A 24,861-nucleotide genomic window follows, 5' to 3' on the forward strand; every position below is an offset into this window, starting at 1 on the left:
GGCAGATTTCCCCTGAAATGAGTAAAAAGTGTCTTTCCTTATCTTTTTTGATAACTTTTGGTTGAAAATCTACTTTATTGGGTATTAGAATGGCCACTCCTGCTTGCTTCTTGGGGCCGTTTGCTTTGAAAGTTTTTCCCAACTCTTTATTCTGAGATAGTGTCTGTCTTTGTCTTTGAGATTGGTTTCCTGCATGCAGCAATATGCTGACTTTTGCTTATGTATCCAGCCTGATAGCCTATATCTTTTTATTGGGGAGTAGAGTCCATTTATGTTAATAGATATCAATGAATAGTGGTTGCTGTTTCCTGTTATTGTTTCTTTGATAGGTAGAATTTTAACTGTGTGTCTTTGTTCTTTTGGTTTTCTTGCCTAGAAGTTTTCTTGTTTTTACTATGAGGTGGTTCCCCTCATTGTATTGGGTTTTCCATCTATAATTTGTTGTAGTGCTGGGTTTGTGGTCATATATTGTGTGAATTTAGTTTTGTCTTGGAATATCTTCATCTCGTCATCTATGGTGATTGATAGTTTTGATGGGTATAGCACCTAGGGCTGGCACTTGTACTCTCTTAGGGTCTGCATGATGTCTGTTCAGGCTCTTCTAGCTTTTATAGTCTCTTTTGCGAAATCGGGTGTGATTCTGATTGGTCTGCCTTTATATGTTACATGACTTTTTTCCCTTGCTGCTTTTAGTATTATTTTTTTGCTTTGGGCACTTGGTGTTTTTACTATTATGTGTCTTGAGGAATTTCTTTTCTGGTCCAACCTATTTGGAGTTCTGTAGGCTTCTTTTATGCTCGTGGTCATCTCATTTTTAAGGGTAGGAAAGTTTTCTTCCAGGATTTTATTGAAGATATTTACTGTACCTCTTAGTTTATATTCTTTGTCCTCTTCTATTCCTATTATCCTTAGGTTTGGTCTTTTCATTCTGTCCTGGATCTCCTGTATATTTTGGATTAGGAGCTTTTTGGTTTTTGCATCTTCTCTGACTGTTTTTTCTATGTTCACAATGTTGTCTTCAGCCCCTGAGATTCTCTCTTCCATCTCTTGTAGTCTTTTGGAATTGCTTGCATCTGTGACTCTGATTTCTATTTTAGGATTTCTCCCTCTAGGGTTTTCTCTTTTAGTGTTTTCTTTGTTGTGTCCATTTCTTTTTTAAGTTCCTTCTTCCATTCCTTTATCTCTTTGGTTCTGTTTTCTTCTAGTTCTTTGAGTTCTTTGAGTATTTTTGTTGTTGACTCTTTAAAAGCTTTTAATTCTTTATGCTTTTCTTCCCATTCTTTTCAAGGATCTCTATCATAATCTTGAGGTAGGATTTCGTGTCTGAGTCTTCTTTGTCTGGAGAGTTTGGCATTCTGCTGTTTGCTGTGATGGGAGAGCTGGGTTCTAGTGTTGCCAGGTTGTCTTGGTTTCCCTGGGGTGTGTTCTTTTTTTTTTTCTTCTTGACATCTTGTTGTCAGTGGTTGGTTCTCACCTTCCCTTGTACCAGGCCTGTGTCTCTGGATCTCTGCTGTTCCTGGTGGCAGATGGTCCAAGTGCCTGATGTGTACCATGGAAGCCACTGGCTGGGCACAGAAGGCCAAATGCTGCCGCTGGGTTCCTGGATCCCTGGATCAAGCCGGGCATGTGCACACTTTCCTTGTGCTCCGCTGAGATCTCTCTGTCCCCTGGCTAGTCAGAATCTGTTCTCAGCCTGTTCTTGCCAGTCCTGTGTGTCTGGGTCTCTGCTCTTCCTGGTGGCATATGTTGCAAATATGATTTAATGTGTTGCATAATATAACAGGATATAAGAGAAAACAGATGTTTTGTATATTATTCTTGTCAGTTAACTATTTCCAAAGAATGTACACAAAAATGAAAAGTGCCTGTTGCAAACAGATGGTAGTATATTGAAAATATTATAGGGAGAAGAGGTTGTACTAATTGGGTCATACACCTTAAAATAATTATCACAGTAAATGGATGATTTTTCTTTAGCAATAGTCCAGAGTTAAGCCTTATTATCTTCAGTGTCTACCAATAAAATATTAGAGATCTAAAGTGTATTTTGACATTGTATTTTTACTTTTTAGTACCACAGAGAGGAAAACTTGAGAGATACATGCAATAACAACCATCTATTCATTTCAAGTCTTTACAAATATAATTAATTTATAAAGACTGATTGCCTTCTTTTTAATATAATTTTATTTATAAAGGTATAAATATAACCATAATGTTCATACCATAGGAGATAAAGCTTCATGCTTAAATTGGTGTATTGTAAAGATTAGTATTAAGAAAATGATTTGCTAAAAGGAATTATAAAAATGTAAAATAATTTTATTGTATCTTTCTTGTTTTAACCACTACTGATGTTGTATCCTTTAACAAAATCAATATAAAATCTGTTCAAAGTGAATCTTAACATAAACTTAATAAACCAGATACATTTTTCTGCCTAAGGCATATTCTGTAAAATTAAATTGAAGGAGTTTCAACATTTCAGAAGGCAACATTGTTGACCATGAATGTAACCAAATGTGTGTGTGTGATTGCATATATATACAAATTTAGCTATATTTACATGTATGTAGGATCGATGTGTTTAAAACATCTTCATTTTATTGTGAAGGTTTGAATATAAATGGACCACCAAAGCTCATTATGTTAATATATTGTGGAAATGATTGGGAAGGAATAGGGGTGGGTGGTTAAGTGAGGGTATGGGTCACTGGGCTTGAACCATTTTCTCTTTGCTCTCTCTGTCTGACACTTGTTAAAAAAAAAAAAAAAAAAAAAAAAAAAAAAAAAAAAAAACAGTAATTCTCAGCTCCTGCTCCAGCACAGGTTACCTGCCTACTGCCATATAAAACTATAATCAGCAAAAGTCATCTGACTTCATAATTGCCTGGTTTCAAGAAATTTTCCTGTGATGAGAATTTACTTGAATTGAATAATGTTTCACAGAGATGTCCTACAATGGAGGAAAGGATATAGAAAATGTTGTACATTTACACAATGAAGTACTTACTCAGCTATTAAAAACAATAACTTCATGAAATTCTTAGGCAAAGGAATGGAACTAGAAGCTATCATCCTGAGTGAGGTAACCCAATCACTAAAAAATACACATGGCATGCACTCACTGATAAGCATATACTAGCCCAAAAAGATTTGAATACTCAAGAAATAATTCACAGACCTTAGGAAGCTCAAAAAGAAGAAAGGCCAGAATGTAGATGCCTCAGTCCTTCTTAGAAGGGAGAATAAAACACTCACAGGGGAACGAAAGAGACAAATACAGAAGCAGGAATTGAAGAAAAGATCATTCAGAGATTGCCTCACCAGGTGATCCACCCCATATGCAACCACCAAACTCAAACACTATTGCTGATGCCAAGAAGTGCTTACTGGCAAGAGCCTGGTATGAATGCCTTCTCAGAGGTTCTGCCAGAATCATAAAGATACAGATGAAGATGCTTGCAGATAACCATCTAACTGAACATGGGAACCTCAATGAAGGTGATAGAGAAAGGACTAAAGGAGCTGAAAGGGTTTGCAATCCCTTGGGAAGAGCAACATTATCGAACAACCAAACCTTTCATAGCTCACAGGGATTAAAACACAAACCAATGAGTATAAACGGAGAGACCCATGGGTCCAATTGCATATGTAGCAGAAGACATATTGGGAGGAGAAGCCTTTGGTCCAGTGAAGGTATGTTTTTCCAGTGTAGATGAATGCCAAGGCGCTTAGGTGGGAGAGGATGTTTGGAAGAGGGAACATCTTCATGGAAGCAAGAGGAAGAGAAGGGGGTGTATGAGAGTGAAGGGAAAGGGAATAACATTTGAAATGTAACAATAAAGAATATCCAATAAAAAGGGAAAATGATAAAAAATCAGAATCCGTGGAACAAACTGTTTAACCTTCCTTATTATCATTTTTGTTCAGTTTTCAACTCAATTTTAATAGTTCTGTGTTGTCATTTGTTTTCTCAGCAAAAGTCTTCTTGGTTAGGTTTGGCTATATACCTAATACCAGCAACAAAGAGTTTTGTGCATCCTTGAATCTGCCTTTCTTGGATTTGAAAGAGCCTTTTATGTTCACAAAAAGTTTTAGAAATCCTGTCTGTCCTTGAGAGCAAGCCAGTCATTAATTTGAGTCTTCCAAAGAAGAAAAAATGGTGTCTAAAGAAAAGAGTCATTAACTGCCTAAGGTGCATCACAATTTTAATTGACTATTTTTCTAATTCATTTGCATGGCCAATGGCAAAGCATTAATTCTTCAATAAGTTATAGTATTGAGAATGTATTTACTACACTGTAATGACTTTTAAAGGTTTGTGTAGCAGTATAATACACATATTTTTTCCTCAACTTCTTTGTTTTCAAGTGACTGTATTAATATACTATGGTAACAATAAACAAATGATCCCTCCAGTATGAAGGTATCGTTAATAATTCAATAAAATTGAAAAAGCTTGTTAATTGTCTTTCATCTTCCAGAAGTGGTTATTTATATTACATATGTACTTTATGTAGAAGCAACAAATCACTAACTATGCTGTTAAGCCAGAGGGCCAAACCTCTGTGTTTCTTAGGCCTTTTATTGTCCAAAGTAGATAATCAGAATACAAGGACATGTTGCAGCTTGGAAGGAAGAAATCTTCAGAGCGAGCAAATTATATTGTGCTCTAGCACTTTCAATCTAACCTTTATGGCAGCCTAGAGACAGGAATGTGGAAAGAAATGCCATCAAGTGTAGTTAAATCACCAAAGTGTGTGGTCATAAAATACCTTGTGACCATTTGTTCCTATCTTGTAGTAAGTCTTTCAGATATTTTCTAATACTGTTCATTGGGAAGGTGTTCCCAACCTCATTTTACCTATAGAAGAGTAGAGAGGTGATTCATTGTCTTAGAAAAGAATACAAAGCAAAATGAAAGGAGATTTTTATCATGAGAATGAAAGGTTTGTGTGGAAAATGCACGGAGCAAAGGAAGAAGAAAAACGATGAGATAAATGAAGTAAGATGAAAACAGAACTGTGATAAGCTATATTTTATTTGTTTTAGTTTATTAAGTTATAAATTTACTAATTGTTCTATTGAAAATAGGTTCTGGTTTTATACAATTCACCCAGGTCACAGGTTACCATTCTCTCCCTCCTTTCAGCACGTTCTTACATCTCATTTCTCTCATATCGACTCCTCCCTCTCCTCTCCAGAAAAGAGCAGGCCTTCAAGAGACTACAGTCAAACAGAACAAAACAAGATACAGTAAAACAAGGCAAAAACCTTTATAGTGATACAGGACAAGGAAACTGAATAGGAGGGCGAGAATCTCAATGCAAGGATGGGACAGGGGATGGGAGTGGAGGATAAAATCTGGGATGTAGAAAAATTTTAAAACGTGTCCCAAAAGTAGGCAAAGGAGTGAGAGATACACATGTTCACACTTTTAGAAGTCCCACAAAAATTCCAAGCTAATAGACAGAACGTATAGGCAGAAGAGCTGAGGAGTATATTTGTGTATCTATGCATATATGTACAAGAAGGAGCATGCCCATGAAGGTCAGAAAAGAGCATTGGATTCTGAAGACTGAGACTTACCAGCAGTTGTGAGCCCTCAAGTGTTAGCATTTATTTTATTAAGGCATCAATCACTGGCCCTTAAAAAAATTTCTCAACAAAATATTGTTATTATAAAGACAAATAGTGTTAAGAGAAATTATCTACAATTACAAAACATATTAAAGCTATAATAAATCATGTATGTATTCCTTGTGAATCATCACAAAGAAAAAAAACTAGGGAGATGAGTAATTTTACTGAAGAAATAATGAGAAAGAAATAGAGTTTTCAGTAGCAAGAATTGTTCAAGCAGTCATTTTGCAAAATGTACTTTTAGCTTAATTGTGACTGCCCAGGAGCAGCCATCTGGGATTTGTTGTTTTTAGATTCCTTAAAATATATGTCATGTTAATTCTTCATTTTAATAGCCAACGGGAACAAAATAAGCCTAGATGCTTTTACACCTGGCAAATTAGGGATCTAATTATCAGCTCTAATATTCTAAACTTTAGAAAGAATAGCATATGAAATATTTTCTAACATTAGATGATCAAATATTTATATAGCAGCACAGAAAATACTCACATAGTAAATCAAAAATAAATATATAATTTTTACAATCCAGAATGTTTATAATTGCAGGGTAGTATCAGGAAACAGAATGCTACTCTTAATAAAATAGGAGACAATTGCATTATATACATTTATTAAACACATATCAAAGAGTTTATTTTTACACTTCTATCTGGGCAATATCAATATCATAAATATAATTAGAAATTATTTGCAGAAAGTATTTTGGTCAAAATTCAGGATAGAATGTGAATAAATTACTTCATTACATCTACTCTGGAAGAGCAAAGAAAGACAAAAATCACTAAAATACATGTTGGCAAAAATATAGACCAACCAGAACTTCTACACAATGATAGTAGATAGTTCTGCATATCAGTTTGATAATTTTTTACAAAATTAAAAATGTTTTTTTAATTAAGAATGTTGAAAGGAAGACAAGGATGGTTCACATATTTTCATAATGAAAATTTGAATGTATGTAGTTGACACTTGAGTCATAAAAGAGGAGAGGCATTTTTTTTTTTTTTTTTTTTTTTTTTTTTTAGTTTTGAATGTGTTGAAGATTGTCTGTTAGCTAATAGTTAAGTCCTGGTAAAGTGAAAATCCTAATGTGACTCTTGAAAAAAATGGCTATTCTAACTATGTAAATGGAAGTTTGTTGATATGGATTTGAATTTGGTCAATCTCACTGTGCAATGCAAGTTATTAAAATAAAGTTTTCATTTATTTATTTTTATGAATGCGATATGTATCTATGTTTGTGACCTATATATACAATGGCCCCAGAGGCCAAAAGAAGGTGTTGGATTTCTAGGCACTGCAGCTGCTGATACCTGATACTAACTATATGGAAGTTGGAGAGGAAACCTGGACGTTATGGGAGAACAGTCATTTATCTTGACTACGGAACATCTGTGTGTGAATAAAAATTTCATTAACATCTAACACCATCTCTTATTATGCAAATCAAGACAATACATTTATATGACATGCAGATAATTCTTGATGATGCTGAAAATTGCATAAATTTTATTTTGTTTTAGTTGGGTTTTGCACATTCCTCTTTGTTCTTGGAATCACTTCTTCAAATTACTTTACTTTCATCATGTTTGGTACTTACAGTGAATATCTTCTATGATTTAATTTCTTAGTTTAATAATTTTTATGTAATTGAATGTGCATAGATTCTCTGCCAAATATATTCTTATATTATTCAAAACCTTATAATTAAGCTATTTCTTACATAAAATACATAACTTGCAGTTTAAATTCTCTATTTGATAACTAAGTACTTGTTACTTTATATGAATTCTGAAGATTTATACACATAAATATTTTAAAGAACACAAATGCAATAATTTCAAATACATTTCATGAGTCTTTTAAACTAATATATTATTTCTTTCTTTATTCAAATTTACATTTTTGTCTCTATCTCTGTCTCTTTCTGTCTTCTAATTCATTTCTTTTGTTTCTCTTCTTATGTGGTCTTGGTGATCCAATTATTGTTCACATGATTTTGTTTATTCTGCATGTATTCTTCAAAATTATTAGACACAGATTATACTCTATGAATTAGTATGCATCGGCTATCAGAAAATTTTTTAAACTGAGAAATCACTATTATAAAAAAGTAAATCTCTTAGAATTATTCACAAACATAAATTTCAAGATGTTCCATGTTATAAAATTTTTCTTGATATTGTTTTTCTTCCTTGGGAGTTGCAAACCGTTTCATCTCTTTCAGTCCTTGCCCTAACTTCTTGATTGGGGTTCCTACACTCAGTCCGATGTTTGGCTGAGTGTATCTTAAAAAAAATAGTGGTAAATATTTTAAGCCAATGCTGGCAGATTTATTGTTGTAAAATATCCTAAAATGTTACTTTCATATCATTAAAAATATCAGTTGACAAGTTGTACTCCTTGTTAATAAAAAAACATCAGAAAAAGGAGGCTTCTTATTGACTACATATTAAAGAAAAAAATTTCCATTCTACTTAACTTACTCAGTGCCCAGGAGCACTAGACTAAATTAAAACACACGTGAGTTCCAGAAATTCCAGGTAGCACAAGTTGTTGGTTATAGCCAAAATAACATGTCCTGTCGGCTGAGGATACAATGACCAAGTCTTTAGGAAGTGCCACCAGGCCTTCTATAATATTTTCTTATTCCACTTCCACCTTTGGTTTATCTAGTCACCTAGTTAATATAGCTAAATTCACTCAGTGCTAATGAGCTCATGGTCATTGGTGGAGAATCTGGAACCACTAACTTATTTAACCAGTACAATTTCTAACAACAATCTATAACCACGTACCCTTATACCCACAGATAAGAGGAGTCTCCAGGACTCTTGAGTAAAGTTCTCTTTGGAGAAGATGGAGACCATTACTGAAAGCTGCATGAAAAATGAAAACACAGAGCAAGGGAGCCTAGTTTCTGTGGATTTGTCTATACAATATCCCCGAAAAAAGGCTCAGGAAAATTTTAGAGAATGTGCTCAAACTACATGAAGAGTCAGAAATTTAGGGTGTTTCCTGTGATATTTTGTCTATAGAAATATGAGCAGCTACACCCAGAAGTCACCAGCATGACTGGCTGTTAACTGAATAGAAATAGTTATCATGAGCATACCAGACTCAACAAAGAAAAGCCAACAAGACCTCAATTTATAAGCAACTGAGAGTAGAGCTAAAAACTGGAGAGTTGGCCTTTGATTGGAAAAGAAAAATGAAATGAATGGCAGAGTATGAAGAATGACAATATCCACCAACCAGACCCCCCACAGAGCTCCCAGGGATTAAACCACCAATCAAAGAGTACACATGGAGGGACCCATGGCACATGCTTCATATGTAGCAGAGCATGGTATGATCTGGCATCAGTAGGAAGATAAGCCCTTGGTCCTGTGAAGGCTTCTTTCCTCATTGTAGGGCAATGCCAGGGTGTTGAGGTGCAAGTGGGTGGGTGAGAGGTGGAACATCCTCATAGAATTAGGGGTAGGGGGAAGGGGTAAAGAAATGGGAGGGGATAACATTTGAAATGTAAATGTGTAAACTATCCAATAAAAAATTTCTACTCCTACAGGGAGAAGTCTTTTTTTCCATTAATACATTTGTTTCCTTACATCCTGATTACTGCTTTAACTCCCCCCCCCCCCCCAGAGCAATTCATCCCTTCATCCTCCCTCACCTTCTTCTTTGAGAGGGTGGAGTCCCCACACCTACTCTTGGACTAATAAAATTAAGAGAATTATTGTAATGATTAAAAAGCTGGGCTAGAAGTCTGATTACATCTCTGTATTTTATAAAGAATCTCCTGTTCTTCAAACCGTCACTTCTGCAGTATTGTGATATATATCTTAAAAATAAGACTCTAGAACTCATAAAAAGTAATGAAACATAAATATAAATTTTTGAAGAAAGAACAGCAGATGAACCATAAGGATATGAATTAACCGAGGACACGATGCCACGTGAGTGAAAAAGGCAAGAGCGCAGTGAGTGGAAGAGACAGACAAGTCAAACGCTGCCAGCATCACTGCCAACTTCTAATGAAACTGTGTGGATAAGCACAGTCTGGAGGGCATGTTGGAAATCTCTTTCCCAGTTTTCCTCACTAAATCCAGCACTGGCATTAAATGCTACACAGATAACATCTGTTTGCAGTAATAGTATGCATTGCTCTACTTTCAGCAGCATTGCTTTGGACAAGAGATGCAAGATTTACCGTTATTTAAAGGGTGATATGACTAACGGTAATTACCTTACAACATTGAATTCAAGGGGCTGGAGGAATGGCTCAGTAGTTAAGAATACTGGCTGCTCTTGCAGAAAACCCACATCTGATTACCAGCATCCATACAGCTCACAGCTACTTGTAATGCCTGTGCTAGGGGATCTATCCTATGCCATTTCTTGACCTCTGAAAGACCAGGCGTACATGTGGAGAATGGATATATATGCAGGAGAGTAATCTCTGTAAATTAAGTATTGGTTCCAATTTTCAGGTTGAAATGGGGAGATAATAATAAATTAATTATCCAAATAACATGATCTTTTAATATCTAAGAGTTCATGGCTTTGGTTTGCATGTCATTCATACCTATCATGTAATATTATAAAATCCAATCCCACACAATCTCCTCTTCAATTCTTCCCCTATCACTTACAGTTTTGCCTTCCAAGTCCATGAGTTCCTTATAAAATAACATTTTGGAAATTATTATTACATATTTCTTTCACTCCCTTCCCTCCTTCCTAATTTTCTCATATACTCCACTGTTGGCCTATGAGCCTGAGGCCTCACATGGAGATCTCTGGTTGGTCTTCATGCATGGGTTCAGATGAATGGGAGAGAGCTCAGGCAGAGAGGAGGAAACCGGTTCCACATACTCCTCTGCTGGTGCTTCCCATCTTCATTTCTAGGATATCAGGCTGAGTTGAGCCATCCAAAGATTCTGACGGGGATGCAGGGGAGCTTCTGGTGGTTGCCAGCCCAGGAGAGCAGATCTCTTCCCAAGTGGAGGTGTTACAGGTGTTACAGCTCTTATGACAGAAGATCTTAGAAGATGTAATAGTTCCTGCAGAACTTTAATCCTGAACAGGCCTCTAACATACAGTTTGGGGATGGTTCAGAGTTTAATAACAGGTGCTTTTGATTGGCTTGGCCTGAAAGCTTAGGAATACCTCATCTACATATTTGGGGGTGTGGTACTGTTTCTACTTGATGTGTAGTCACATCCTCACCTGAGGAAGAGGAAGTTGGGGTGTGACCTAGGCCTCTAACCTCTCTAAAGGGGGAGCTGTAGCTGCATGAGAGAACCTTGATATCCTAGGAGACTAGGAAGCTGCTTGCAATTCTTTAGGGTCCCCAGAACTTCAACTTATTTCGACCTAGAATCAGGGTACCCTTCACTGCCCGTTGCTCCACACTCCACCTCTTGCTTTCTTTAATATTATTTTTTTTCTGTAATTGTTGCTACATGTATAATATATATACATATGTTATAATCTTGTCATGTATATGCACATATACCTCAAAGTATACAACCACAACTGGCTGAGTCAGTACAGTGTATACATGTATGTTTATTTCCATATGACTTCAAGATTGAACATTTGGTATTAGATAACAAATTTGACTCTCCTCTCTGGGGAAGATTATGTCTCCTGCATTTATTATTCCTAAGTTTCCTGCATTTCTTTGTCCTGAATTGAGGCCTCCTCTCTCTTCTTTTTTTAAGGTGAGCATGTCTATTGTTCTCATCTTTGTTTAGCTTTTATTTTCAGAGTCAACTGTATTTATTGTTAGAATGTTGTTTTCACATGAAGCTTTGCAAGTTTTCACTTTTAAAATCTTTATTATTATTATTTAGGTGCTTATATGAGTGGGACCTCATGGGTGTCAGCTTCTGACAATTTCTGCAGATTCAAACTCACAGACTTAAATTCACTAAGTCAAGTTGGTACTATCTGTATATACATACATGGATGTAGAACCATTACATAGAGTATTCATAATCTTTCAGAGACCTCTTTTATTAGAACTATCACTCTCAAGCATTTGTCAATTTGCCAACCAGTCTCATGAAATAAGTTACATCTCTTTTCTTTTCATTCTTTCCTTATTTCTTTCTTTCATTTCAATAGATTATCATTATTACAGAGACCCTCAACTGGTCAATTCATAGCGAATTAAGGAAGTGCTCAGCTCTAAAAAAGATAACTGTGCCATTCCTCTCTCCTGGTGATAAAGGATCACAGTGGAAGGAGAAGTTTGGTTGTAAGCAGCAGAGAATGTGGACATTTACTATGAAAAACATGTTGAAACACACATGGCCACCTAGTCTTTTAAGAGTAGATACAGAGCAGCGACACAGCCTTGTTGTGTTCCTGATGTTAGTTGAACTTCTTTGAGTTTATATCTTTTTATTTTGATGTTGGCTACAGGCATGCTGGAAATTGCCTTTGTTATGCTCAGGTATGTCATTTTTATCCTAATCTCTCCAAAGTTTTTCTTGCTTTTGCCAAAGGTTATTTTTTAGCATCTAAAAAGATGATAATGCATTTTTCCTTCATGTTATTTATATGATGGATTATGTTGACTGATTTCCTTATGTTGAACTACCTGCTGTATCTCTGGGTTGAAGCCTACTTGGTCATTGTTGATAGTCATTTTTGTGTGTTCATGGCTTTGTTTGCAAGTATTTTGTGGGATATTTTAGCATCTACATTTATAAGAAAAATTGGTCAGTAATTCTATTTCTTTGTTAAATTTTTGTGTGGCTTGGGTAACTTGGGCCTCATAAAATAAATTTAGTGATTTTTTTTCTGTTTCTGTTCTGTGGAATAATTTGTAGAGTACTGGAGTTAACTCTTCTTTAAAAGTCTGGTATAATTTTGCACTAAACTTGTCTGGCTCTGGGAATTTGTTTGGTTGGAAGACTTTAATGACTACTTCTATTTTTTAAGGGTTCTATGCCTACTTAATTTTTATTTTTACCTATGTTTACCTAATTTTTATTTAATATTGGCAAAGGTTGTCTATTGAGAAAATTATTAATTTCTTTTAGTTTTTCCAATTTTGCTGAATACAGGTTATTCTCTGAATTTCCTTGATAACTGCAGTAATTGTTCCTATTTTTGAATCTGATTTTATTAATTTGGATATTGCCTCTCTAGCTTTTAGTTAATGTGGCTAGGTGTTAGATCATTTTGAAGATATTTTAAAAGAACCAACTCATCATTTCATTGATTATTTGAATTGTAATTTTATATTATAAGTCTCAATTTGATTATTTTCTATTGTCTACTCCTCTTGGTTTTACTTGTATGGTTCTATACTATAGCTTTTAAGGATGTTTTTAGGCTGGTAGTATGAGATATGTTCTTCTTTTTTTTTTTAATGTAGGCACTTGATACTATGAATGCTCCTCTTAGCACAATTTTTATTGTGTGTCATAAATTTGGGTATGATGTGTAAAAAGTTTCATTAAACTCTATGAAGGCTTTAATTAATTTTTTTACTTCTGTTTTGATCCAGTATTCATTCAGTAAACAATTGTTCAGTTTCCATGAGTTTGTAGGCTTTCTGTTGTTTCTATTGTTGAAGTCCAGATTTAATCCCTGTTGATGAGATACAATGTAGGGAGTTGTTTCAATATTTGTGTAAGTGTTTCTGTGTGTTTGTGTCTGTGTCTGTGTGTGTGTTTGTGTCTGTGTTTGTGTATGTGTGTGTAAGTTTGCTGAGATTTACTTTGAAACTGAATAGGTGATCAATTTTGAAGTTCTGAGAAGAAGGTGGATATTTTTGTGTGTTTGGGTGAAATTGTTTGGTGATATTTTTTATGTGCAAGAAATTAATCGACATTAAGTTTTCTTATACCTTGAGAGGATTGATATATACACAAAAGATGCCATTTTCAATATAGCTGTAGAAGCTATCCAATAAAAGTTTAGTTCATATTTTTATATTTACACAAATTACAAAATGCATCATTGATGTGAAAATAAAACTACAAAAGTCTTTTTTTATCTTATGCATTATATTTTAGCAAAATTCTGGGAAAAAATGTAACCTCTTATGACCTATGTTTTTGGTTGGATACAGACATCTATGGAAAGAAAACATCAGTTCACTACTACCCATTCTTGTTCACTAATGCAAGCTCATATGAATCTTTTCTGTTTTAACTTGATGTTATATCATTAAAAATAAACATCATCTTCCAATGATATTTGCAATGTGAATGAGAGGACACTGTCTAAAACAGATGCCACACAGTGTGTTTGTGAAAAGATATAACCAAATGAGCTTAGCCCTGTCAGATGGACAATAATCAGAAGCAGTATGCCAAAGTAGTTAAAATGAGAAAATAAATCAAAACTATATTCCCATTGTTAATCAGTCTAGTAAACTCTTCACCTTATAAACAAATATTATTAAACAATTAAAGCAGATTTCATTTGCACTCAGGCTCAAAACAGTCCAAGTCTGTGTTTGTAAGATGTTATGTACGTCTGTGTAGATGTTTATATCTATTTTCAATAAAGTTGCCAGAAGTATGCAATGAGATGGTAATATTTTCTCCCCGTTGTGTGGCTTAATGTTAGTAGTATATGCACAATTTGCCCAAACGGCTTTTGAACACAGAATTTATCACAGTTATAAAAGTAATACTTCTGGAAATGTCATCTTTCTCATGACTTTTTTTTACAGTAAAATGTAATAGAGCAATGAATATAAAAGGCTTATTTAGAACACAAATTAATTAAACCATAGGTCATGTCTGCCAGAAGACCAGGTAGATATTGTGAACATCTTCTCCCTTCCATCTCTGTTTCCCCAGATTGAATTCCCGAGTCTTCTCCTTAGCACTACAAAGGAAGGAGCACCATTTGAAGCCTTTCTTCACCTCTGGCAATAGATCATATGGATATTACAAACTACCTTCATGTAAACTCTTTCTCACACCTGTTGCTTGGTTTGCACCCCAACTCCAGCAGGCAGCACTTGCTAACCCAAAGACTATTCCTACCAGGAGGAGTAGGCTAAAGGCAAGCTCAAACCTCTCATTCTTCTCTTGAGATCCAGCTCCCCCATTCTCATGCCAATTTCTATAGTCAGAAACCTGCTGTGGTCTCCCATTTATCTCTGACCCATTCCCAAGGTATCACAAAGATTTTCTCCTTCAATCTTCCTTCCCCTGACCTCATCTCAGAATCCCAGGCTCCAACAACAGCAGGTATTTATTCTGAGTTCAGCAGGTCAACAGGCTAGGAAAGCAGGTAGCACTTAAGTATCCAATTCTCTGCAATACTAGAGAAGAAGAAGAAATAAAGGAATGCAATATCCAGTGACAAATCTAGAAATCAGTAACTCGACCTATAATAATCCTTAACCCACAAACCCAGCTGCCAGCTTAAAAACTCAATCAATAACAGCCAGTACAATAATTCTCCAGTAGTAGAGCCTAGGTATTCTCACACAGCAGGCCTGAATACTTTAGCATATTAAAAATACTAAAAAATATCCATTGTAAGTATGATATAGTTCCTTAAAGAGAAAATGAAAGAAAAACTAGATAGGCATGAACAGTGTAAAAGAATAAATAATACTGCCCAAGAGAAGGAATTAGAAAAAGAATCAATATAACCACAGACATTGAGGTGATCTAGAGAATCATGAAAACAGTTATTAAAAACCTGTATTTCACCGCATTAGAAAAGCAAAAATAAATGTATAATTTGGTTGATAGATCCCACTTACCAAAGTAAAATCCAGAAAAAAATAGACAAGGTAAGCCCAACCATAGCCCGTAAGAAAATAAAAACAATCACTAAAGGTCTCAACAAAAAAATCCCAGGGCAAAAATGTTCTAAATCATAATTCTCTAATAATTTCAAACAAGAGTTAATACAAATGGTGCTCAAATTATTCTACAATATAAGAACTGAAAATCATTTTGCATTCATTTTATGAGTCTACCGTTCATTCTCTTGATATCCAAAACAAAGGAAAACAAGACACAAAAATTTAAAACATTACTGAGCAATTTCCTTTATAAATATAAATATAAATATACTCAATAAAATCCTTGCAAACTATGTCCTAGAACACATCAAAAAGATCATTCACTATGATCTATTAGGCTTCATTACAGAGATGCAGGAATGGTTCAATATAAAATCAGCCAATGTAATCCACTATTTAAACAAACTGAAAGACAAAAAGAAAAATGAAACAACAAAGCCAGATGATATACAAACAGTCTTTGAGAGCATTCAACACTGCCTTATTATAAACGTCTTGGAAAGATTAAAGACATACGTATAGATAATAAAGGCAATTAATAGCGATCCTATAACGTCAAATTAAATGGAGATAAACACAACCTCCTTTCACTAAAATCAGGAACCAGAAAAGGCTTTCCCAGCTCTTTATGTTTATTCAATATAGTAATTGAGTTCTAGCTAGAGCAATAAGATTTCTGAAGAAGATCTTGGGAATAAAAATTAAAAGGGAAGAATTCAAACTATAACATCATTATTTTTTATTAAATTGAACAACTTTATTTTAAAAAACAAAAATAAATTTAAGCATTTTTGCAAAAAAGTATATGAATAGATTTTTGTCAGTACTTGATTATTTTAAAGGTTTGATAATATGCATTAAAATCTTACTAGTTACAATGTGCATAAAGTACATGCAAAACAAGATGTAACCTAGAAATAGTCAAAGTTTTCTTATTGTGTAAAAATTAAACATAATTGTTTTTTATTTTCTTTCTTTTTTTTTTTTTTTGGCCTTTGTTTCTCTTGAACTTCATATAGTCTGTGATGGTTTGCTATTATACCTAAGTGAACCCCAAAGTTCTACCAGGGAACTCCCATTGATGATAAACACTTTCAGTGGAGAAGCTGGATATAAGATTAACTCAACATAAAAATCAGTTAACCTCCTATACACAAATGACAAATGACCTGAGAAAGAAATTAAGAAAATAATATTTCTCACAATAACCTCAAATACTATAAAATATCTTGGTGTAACCATAGCCAAGAAAGTAAACTATCTTATGAAAACTTCAAGGCTTTGAAGAAAGAAATTTAAGGTATCAGAAAAATGGAAAGATATTCCATGCTCATTGAATAAGATCAACATGATAAAAATGGCCATCCTAGCACCAAACAATCTTCAGATTCAACGTAATCGCAGTCAAAGTTCTAACACAAAAATTTAGAGATCCTGAAAAGGCAATATCAGACTTCATATGAAAAACAAAAACCACCAGAATAGCCAAAACAATCCTGGACAATAAAAGAACTGCTGGAGACTTAGCATTTTGGATTTCAAGTTGCACTAAAGAGGTATAGTAATAAAAACTGCATGTTACTGGTATAATAACAGATATTTGGATCCACGGAACTGTACTGAATCCCAGACATAAATTCACACAATAAGACACCCGCTTCTTGTGAAAGGCAGACATTCACACTGGGAAAAAAATAACAACAACTTTGACAAGTGGTCCTGGTCAGATTGTTTACCCACATGTAAAAGAGTGTAAATAGATAAATATCACTCAACTCGCACAAAACTGAGTTCCAAGGATCAAACACCTCAATAGAAAACCAGATACACCGAACCTGATAGAAGGAAAAGTTGGGAACTAGCCTCCAACATATTGGCACAAGAGACAAGTTTCTGAATAGAACAACAATAATGCAGGCTCTACTATCAGCCATCAATAGTGGAGCCTTGTCATGCTGTAAATCTTCTGAAAGGCAAATAGCAAGACCAATGAGGCAAAGCAACAGCCTACATGATAGAAAGCTAGTTTTAGAGTGTGGAACAGATCTAAAAGCAAATTGTGAAGAGAGGAATTTCAAATAGCTGGGACACAAAGAAATGTTCAAATTACTCAGCTATCAGAGACATATGAAAGTATTCAATGTACAATATTATCTCTTTAGAAGACTATGAATTTCTTGTATGCAGCAAAATGTTTATGTACCCAGTCTGATAGTCTATGTCTTATTATTGGAGAATTGAGTTCCTTGATGTTAAGAAATATTAAGGTATAATGGTTGTGGTTTCCTGATTTTTTTTTGTTAGAGGTAGAATTATGTTTGTGTGCCTTTTTTGTTTTGGTCTGGTTGCAAGAGGATTATTTTCTTGCTTTTTTTAGGGTGTAGTTTCCCTCCTTGTGTTGGAATTTTCCATCTATTATCTTCTGTAGGACTGAGTTTGTGGACAGATACTGTGTAAATATGGTCTTGTCTGGGAATATTTTTGTTTCTCCATTTACAATAATTGAGGATTTTGCTGGATGTAGTAACCTGGGCTGGCATTTGTGTTCTCTTAGGATCTGTATGATGTCTGTCCAGGATCTTCTAGCTTTCATAGTTTCTGTTGAGAAGTTTTATATAATTCTGATCAGCCTGTCTTTGTATGTTTCTTGCCATTTTTCCCTTACTGCTTTTAGTATACTTTCTTTGTTTTCAACATTTGTTATTTTGGCAATTATGTGTTGATCAGTTATTTAAATACTTTCTGAAATCAATGTATTTTCCCATTACATAAATACCGATTTGAAAGTATTTTTAATAATACAATACTGGACAAGCAACTCTGAAATACACCTTTTATACTAGAACTTTATTTTTCCCCAAGTTATAACCACAATAAATAAAACTTTGAGTTAATTAACTTAATAAACAAACATCATAAGCACTTTAAAGGGTCATATTGAACCTTTATCCACCTGGAGAAAAGTCACAATTACTATTACTAAAAAGTAGACCTCTGGAAAAAAATGGTAAAAAAAAAAATGTGTATTTTCACATGAAAAATTCAATAATTAGCTTTTTCTGTGAAACAAATAGTCTTTCCCTGATATATTCTTTCTAGTATCCACGGAAAGTTCACTCACCTTGTCCTAAAATTTGTGGGATGAGGATGTCCATCATATAAAGATAAGTAGTCGTATTCCTCTTCTAGTGCAAATGACTGGAAAACAATTTGTATTCTGTTTCGTTCTTCTGCTATTATTACCCAGGTACAGTTTGCACCATTTGGATAACCATATGGAAAACCAGGGCTTTCTATGGTGCCATTGAGTCCTTTTAAAGTTCCACCACATGTATAAATAAATCCTGCAAAAGAACAACAAATAGATATTGTTATGGAAAAACTTAAAAACTCACTAGACATTTTGGTTTTCAACTTTAAAAAAAATGTTAAATATTTTAAGCGATTGGTTTTCTTTAAAACCAATAGTGATAGATTGTAAATGATGTTTTATGATCTAGATACATTTTAAAAACCTATGCGTAACACACACAAACACACACACACACACACACACACACACACACACACATATATATATATATACTTTATAATATATATTAGGAAAAACAGCAGATTTATAATTTATCAGACTTAATTTAATAACTATAAAGCAGTGGGTAAAAATCACTCACTAGGTCTGATTCATTATCCATATTGATCTAACAAATAAAAGTTTCAAATCTGTCAATTTCCTTCCAATGCTTTTTAATCTAATTCTGGGGTTAAGAAAACAGTGTTGAAAATTGATTATAAAATGTGCTATACGTCTAAAATTATTAAGTACATCTTTTCTGGCATAATGTTCTTTGAAACACACTCAGATATACCGATAGATTATTTTAGAAGACTATGCTCAATTCATTAGAAGACGATTTACAGGGTACAGTCTATGTAATTGGTTGAGTTTTCATAGCAGAGATGGTTTCATTGAAGGTTAAATAAATAAATATATATTTATATATATTATTTATATATATTTATATATATATATAATATATATATTTAACCTGGACATTTTCTATCCCTGATCTTAATTTTTGCACTACTTTTATGAGAGATTTATGAGGACATGCCCCTCGGAGATAATTTGACAGCTTACTGTATTTTTGGCTAATTAGTTTGTTTGGATACACAGACCCAGATGCAGAGACATGTACAGAGACAGGAACCATGTTCCAATGTTAATATCTCATTCTGTGCCTCAAATCACAGCAGCAGCTTGGGCTTGCTTAGATAATCAGCTCACCATGCAACAGCCATTTGTTCTAGATTAGCTGACTGTAATGAGTCTGCTCCTAAGAACCTGTCTCATGGTTGGGTGGATACATACAAAGCTCTCCTTGATCCTTACTTAGCTTGGAAGTCTGCCTCTGCAGGTTTGTGTGTGTCCAAGTGCTAATCCTGGTAAATAAATGGAATTCTTCCTATGCCCTTGCTTTTTGTAAAAGCTTACCAAGGATTGAGATCAGATGCAAGCTTAAAAAGTCAGTTCTTGCCTGGATTCGTATATTTTTCGCCAATTCATCAAAAGTCAAAGAGGGTATTGTGTGACTTTCAAAAGCATATAAATAAATAAATAAATATTAAAAGGTTTCTTTCAAATTGCATCCTGCAGAGCAATTACTTTGAAGCCTTAGGTTAATTAGCTATCACCTATTTCTTTTGGTTTTCTGCCTGAACAGTTTCCAATTTGAACTTCATAACAAAATGCAAGCAGAAATCCCTTCAGCTACAATCTGATCTATGAGCTGTTTTATATGTTCTCAGGTCATATAACATTGGTGCTGTTGGACAAAGGGCATATGTCTTAAAATACTATTTTGTCTGCTCATTTGCAAAGGGGCTGCTGATTCATACCCCGCAAGTGTTATTTTCTTTAGATAAATGCAGAATTGAACCGATGTTTAATGCCCTCTTGTTTCTAAATTCTTCGTTTCTTATTTTTCTTTTAAGTAGATTAATCAAGAAACTGCACATAAAAGCTAAGTATTTTTCTAAGGTTTAAATGTTGAGTAAAAGCAATTTCAAACCAGAAATAGCATTTTAAATGTTAAAAACAAATTTCACCACTCAGTGTATTAGGAGCTTATCTTGTTACTATTTCTGTTCTTTATACATTTTTTTTTAAAAAATTGGAACACCTTGAATTTTTCTGCACATTTTATATATTTTAGAAGATATGTTTTAAAATAATTATCTATTTAAGTTAGATAATTCACGTTTTTCTTAAGGGTATTTCTGTCCAATCAGTTTTTTTTTTCTTGATAAATGAGTATGTGTCTTGTTTTCTTTTCTAAATCATTTTTTTTGTTTACATTTCAAATGATTTCTGCCTTCTTGGTTACCCCTCCACCAGCCAGTCATCCCATCCCCCATCTCCCCTTTGCTCTATGAGGATGCTCCTATACCCACTCACCCATCCTGTCTCACTGCTCTCTAGCATCCTTCTATTCTGGGACATCACACCTCCACAGGATCAAAGGCCTACCCTTTCACTGATATCAGATAAGGCCATCCTCTGACACATATGTATCTGGAGTCATTACTCCCTCTATGTGTACTCTTTGGTTTGTAGTTTAGTCCCTGAGAGCTCTTGGTGGTTCAGTTAGTTGATATTGTTCTTCCTATTGGATTAAAATCCCCTTCAGCTCATTCAGTCCTTCCCCTTTGTTCTTCCACTGGGGTCCCCAAGCTCAGTATTTGCATCTGTATTGGTCAGGGGCTAATAGAACCTTTCATGGAACAGCCATACCAGGCTCCTGTTAACAAGCACTTCTTGGCATCAGCAATAGTGTGGGAGTTTGTTGTCTGCGGATGGGATGAATCCCTAGGTGGGGTGGTCTCTGAATGGCCTTTTCTTCAGTCTCTGTTCCATTTAATGTCTCAGTCTTTCCTTTGGACAGCAACACTCAGTGGTTAAAAATTTTGAGACATGTGGATGGCCCCATCTCTCAACTGGTCTCTAGGTTGTATCTCCCTTTTGTTGGCTATTTTGGCTAAAGTCTTCACCATTGGGTCCTGTGAGGATCTAACTTCCCTTGAGTCTGGAACTTTCTAGTGGCTACCCCTAGTTCTTATTTCTTATCTTATATAGGAGGACATACATCTCTTCTACTCAATAGAACAAGTCACAAAGTTTGAAATTCAAGGTCTTTAGTGCTTTGCTCATATTTTACCTCCAAATAATTACAGGATATATGAGTTAGCAAGAAACTTTTAGGCACTTATAACAGTTATAACTTGTAACTAGTATATACATTGCAATATTGTGTCTAAGGCATAATCCTTGCTTGCTCATCTCTGCAATATTCCTGTAATCACATGAGTTTCTTAATAGAATGTATCAGAACCCATACTTTTGTCTCTTAGTCACAGATGGTCAGGAAAATCAACAGGAAACACAGGGTGGGGCGTTTGTTGATCAGAAGTGAGCACACAAGTAACTATAGCGACAATCATTTCTACTACAAGCAGACATTCTTCTTATCACTAAGGGCACACAGAATAAATATTCATTTTCTTGGGATTTGTAACCAAATTTAAAAAGCAAGTGAAAACATTACACAATGGAGTACTACTCAGCTATCAGAAACAATGACTTAACGAAATTCTTAAGAAAATGGATGCATCTAGAGAATATCATCCTGGGTGAGATAACCCAGTCACAAAATAACAGATATAATATGCAGTCACTGATAATGGGATAGTAGCCCAAGAAAGCTCTGAACACCCCAGAAAAACTCACAGACTGCATGAAGTTCAAGAAGAAAAAAACATTATGCTCAATCCTTACACACCAAGAAAACTTTGACTAATTACAGGTTATATCCTGTGTACTTTTTGCTCATTGTAACTAGTAAGACCTTAATTCACGCTATCAAACCTTTGAAAAAAAAAAAAGCCAAGCCCTGACAAAAATGTATTCGTATACATTTATGCAAAAATGCTTAAAATTAGTTCTTTTATCTTTGTTTTTTAAAATAAAGTTGTTCCAAAAAAAGAATAAGAAGCTTATGCTTGACTTTCTAAAATCATTGTTATTTGTTTTCTGAATCAATGTAATAGAAGAAATGATATATACATTTGTTTGCTTTATCTTTTGTAAACAGTAGTTGTATAAACAGCCTTCTCCTTCTTTGGGACACTTATCTAGTCTAGACATTTTGGTAAAGTTTCATTTATCACAGATTCTGTTGCCACATATCACACCCTTTTTTATAGAAATACAACATAATATGTTGACTAGGTGAGGTATTTCTGGAATTACATCGTGGTTACCATTATTTATAAACATTTATAAATGATTTTGTTATCTTCACTATGAAAAACTACCAAGAAATACTATATCTTCCATATCAAAAACTTGCCCTAAATTTTAAACCAGAAAGAATATGAAAAAGCTCCACCAAACCATCCACTCTTTATGATTCTTCAAGAAATTTGATATTATTTCATCTTCAGAAAAACCATAAGACCTTACACACACACATACACACACACACACACACACACACAAAGATATATACACCTCAGTCTCTTGTTATGTTTGGTTTAGTTTTTGACACATTGTCTTACCATATAGCTAAAATTAATGGTCCTTTTTTCACTGTGTATATTATCTTGGTCTTAAGTTCATAAAATTCTACAGCAATCATTGTTCTGTTATTTGCACAAGTATAAAAACTATACTAGTATAAATCATATTCATAGAATATCTGGATTGCTAATTTATGGAAATCACCAAGTGTAATGATATGTACACAATTCTGCACATGTGTTAATGATGTCTTCTGGGTTTGATTTCAGCCTCTTATTCTCAGAGGAAATAATCCTGAAGAGTACAGATAAATTATCAATTATAAATTTCCAACTATTCTAAGGTTTCCCATGGTTCTAAAAGGTGATCTAAAATCCTAACTTACACATTGCCATATAAACAGACAATACAGGAGTAGGAAAGATGGATTAGTGAATTAGGGCACTTGCCTCCAAGTCTAAGTAATGTCATAAGACCGATTCTACAATGTACATGACAGGAAGAGATAAGCCACTTCTACAACACTATTTTCTAACCCTAACCCTCCAAACATGTTCAGATTAATTTGTGCCCTGGAACATGTATCCACATACATACAAATCTATATATATGAGTAATTAAGATGTTATTTCATGAATAGTTGTTATATAATAATTAATTAATGTTAAATAATTAAATAACTAATTACATTATTTTGTATTTAAAGTTATAATAAAGTTATAAAAATATAATCCTCCAATGGAACATCTTTGCAATTTCAATTAATTATTAAATCAGACATTTTATTGTGGATATTTTGTTATATTTTATTGTTTAATATGAATGAACTCAGGAAAAAAATATAGTGATAGACTATTTTATATGAAATGTATTATACTTGAGAACAATTTGGAATGTAGAAAAAAGATTCTGTTTCTCATTCATGGAATTATCTATATCCAATTTTTCATAATTTTGACACTTAACAAAACCTGGAAACTATAAGTAATTTTAAAATAAAAAGACCAACTTCCCACTAACAGCTCAGCATGTGGCTCAGAAACTCAAGCCAGTTCATTCTTAGCTTTGTATTTGACATTCAGACAAAGCCTCCATGAAGCCATCTGAGTAATATTATATTAACGAGAAGGATAAAAATGAGAGCTGAGCAACAAAATCCCCTTCCACACAGAATAGCCTCAGTACTGTACCCTCAAAGAAACAGGAGGAATGGGTTGGGGGAATGGAAGGGAATCAGGGAAAGGGGTTAATACTTGAAATGTTAACAAAACATATTTAATAAAAATATGCATATACTTTTCTGCCAGTTTAAAAATTACATCTTATCAACAATTCCATATTTTGTCAGTAGTGATGCAAGAAATTGAAACATGTATGCTACTTATCACACTAAATTTATTATGTTAAAAATTGCACTTCCTAAACCAACCAAGAACATTTACATTATGAATATAACCATATCTTCTGACATCTATGCTACTATTCATTATATTTAATTGGCAATATGGTCATATACTTAATAGAATTTATTCTTAATGACATGCATGGACCATCCCGAAGATGCTATAATTGTTTCAATCACTGAATGTTCATTTGTATTCAGTATCATAAATAGTCTTCCATCATTCACTCTCATGCTAGGTTGACGATTTTCTCACAACTGAAGTTATTTCTCAGCATTGGTTTTAATTATCCCCCAAATATACTTATCTTCTTTAAAATAAAAATAAAACAAACAAGCAAACAGAAAACCCACCACCCTCTTCATTAGATGGAAACCTCCCAATGCAACCTGCTGCTTCAGACCCCTGAATGGGAATCAGTCTCCATGGCTAGT

The 24,861-nt window shown here is 34.1% G+C and overlaps 1 protein-coding gene across 3 annotated transcripts in view; it reads right to left on the reverse strand.

Moving 5' to 3' along the window:
- The window catches only part of CSMD3 (CUB and Sushi multiple domains 3), a gene marked incomplete at both ends in the record, with an annotated part of 1,162,760 nt that overhangs the window by 1,016,312 nt on the left and 121,587 nt on the right, over positions 1-24,861 (reverse strand). For all 3 annotated transcript variants that reach the window (XM_080909303.1, XM_080909302.1, XM_080909301.1), the window contains one exon: positions 18,567-18,789. In XM_080909303.1, the coding sequence (XP_080765429.1) occupies positions 18,567-18,789 (223 nt within the window). The remainder of the gene's footprint in view (positions 1-18,566; positions 18,790-24,861) is intronic.

This window comes from Micromys minutus (assembly GCF_963924665.1).
Source record: "Micromys minutus genome assembly, chromosome: 33".
NCBI lineage: Eukaryota > Metazoa > Chordata > Mammalia > Rodentia > Muridae > Micromys > Micromys minutus.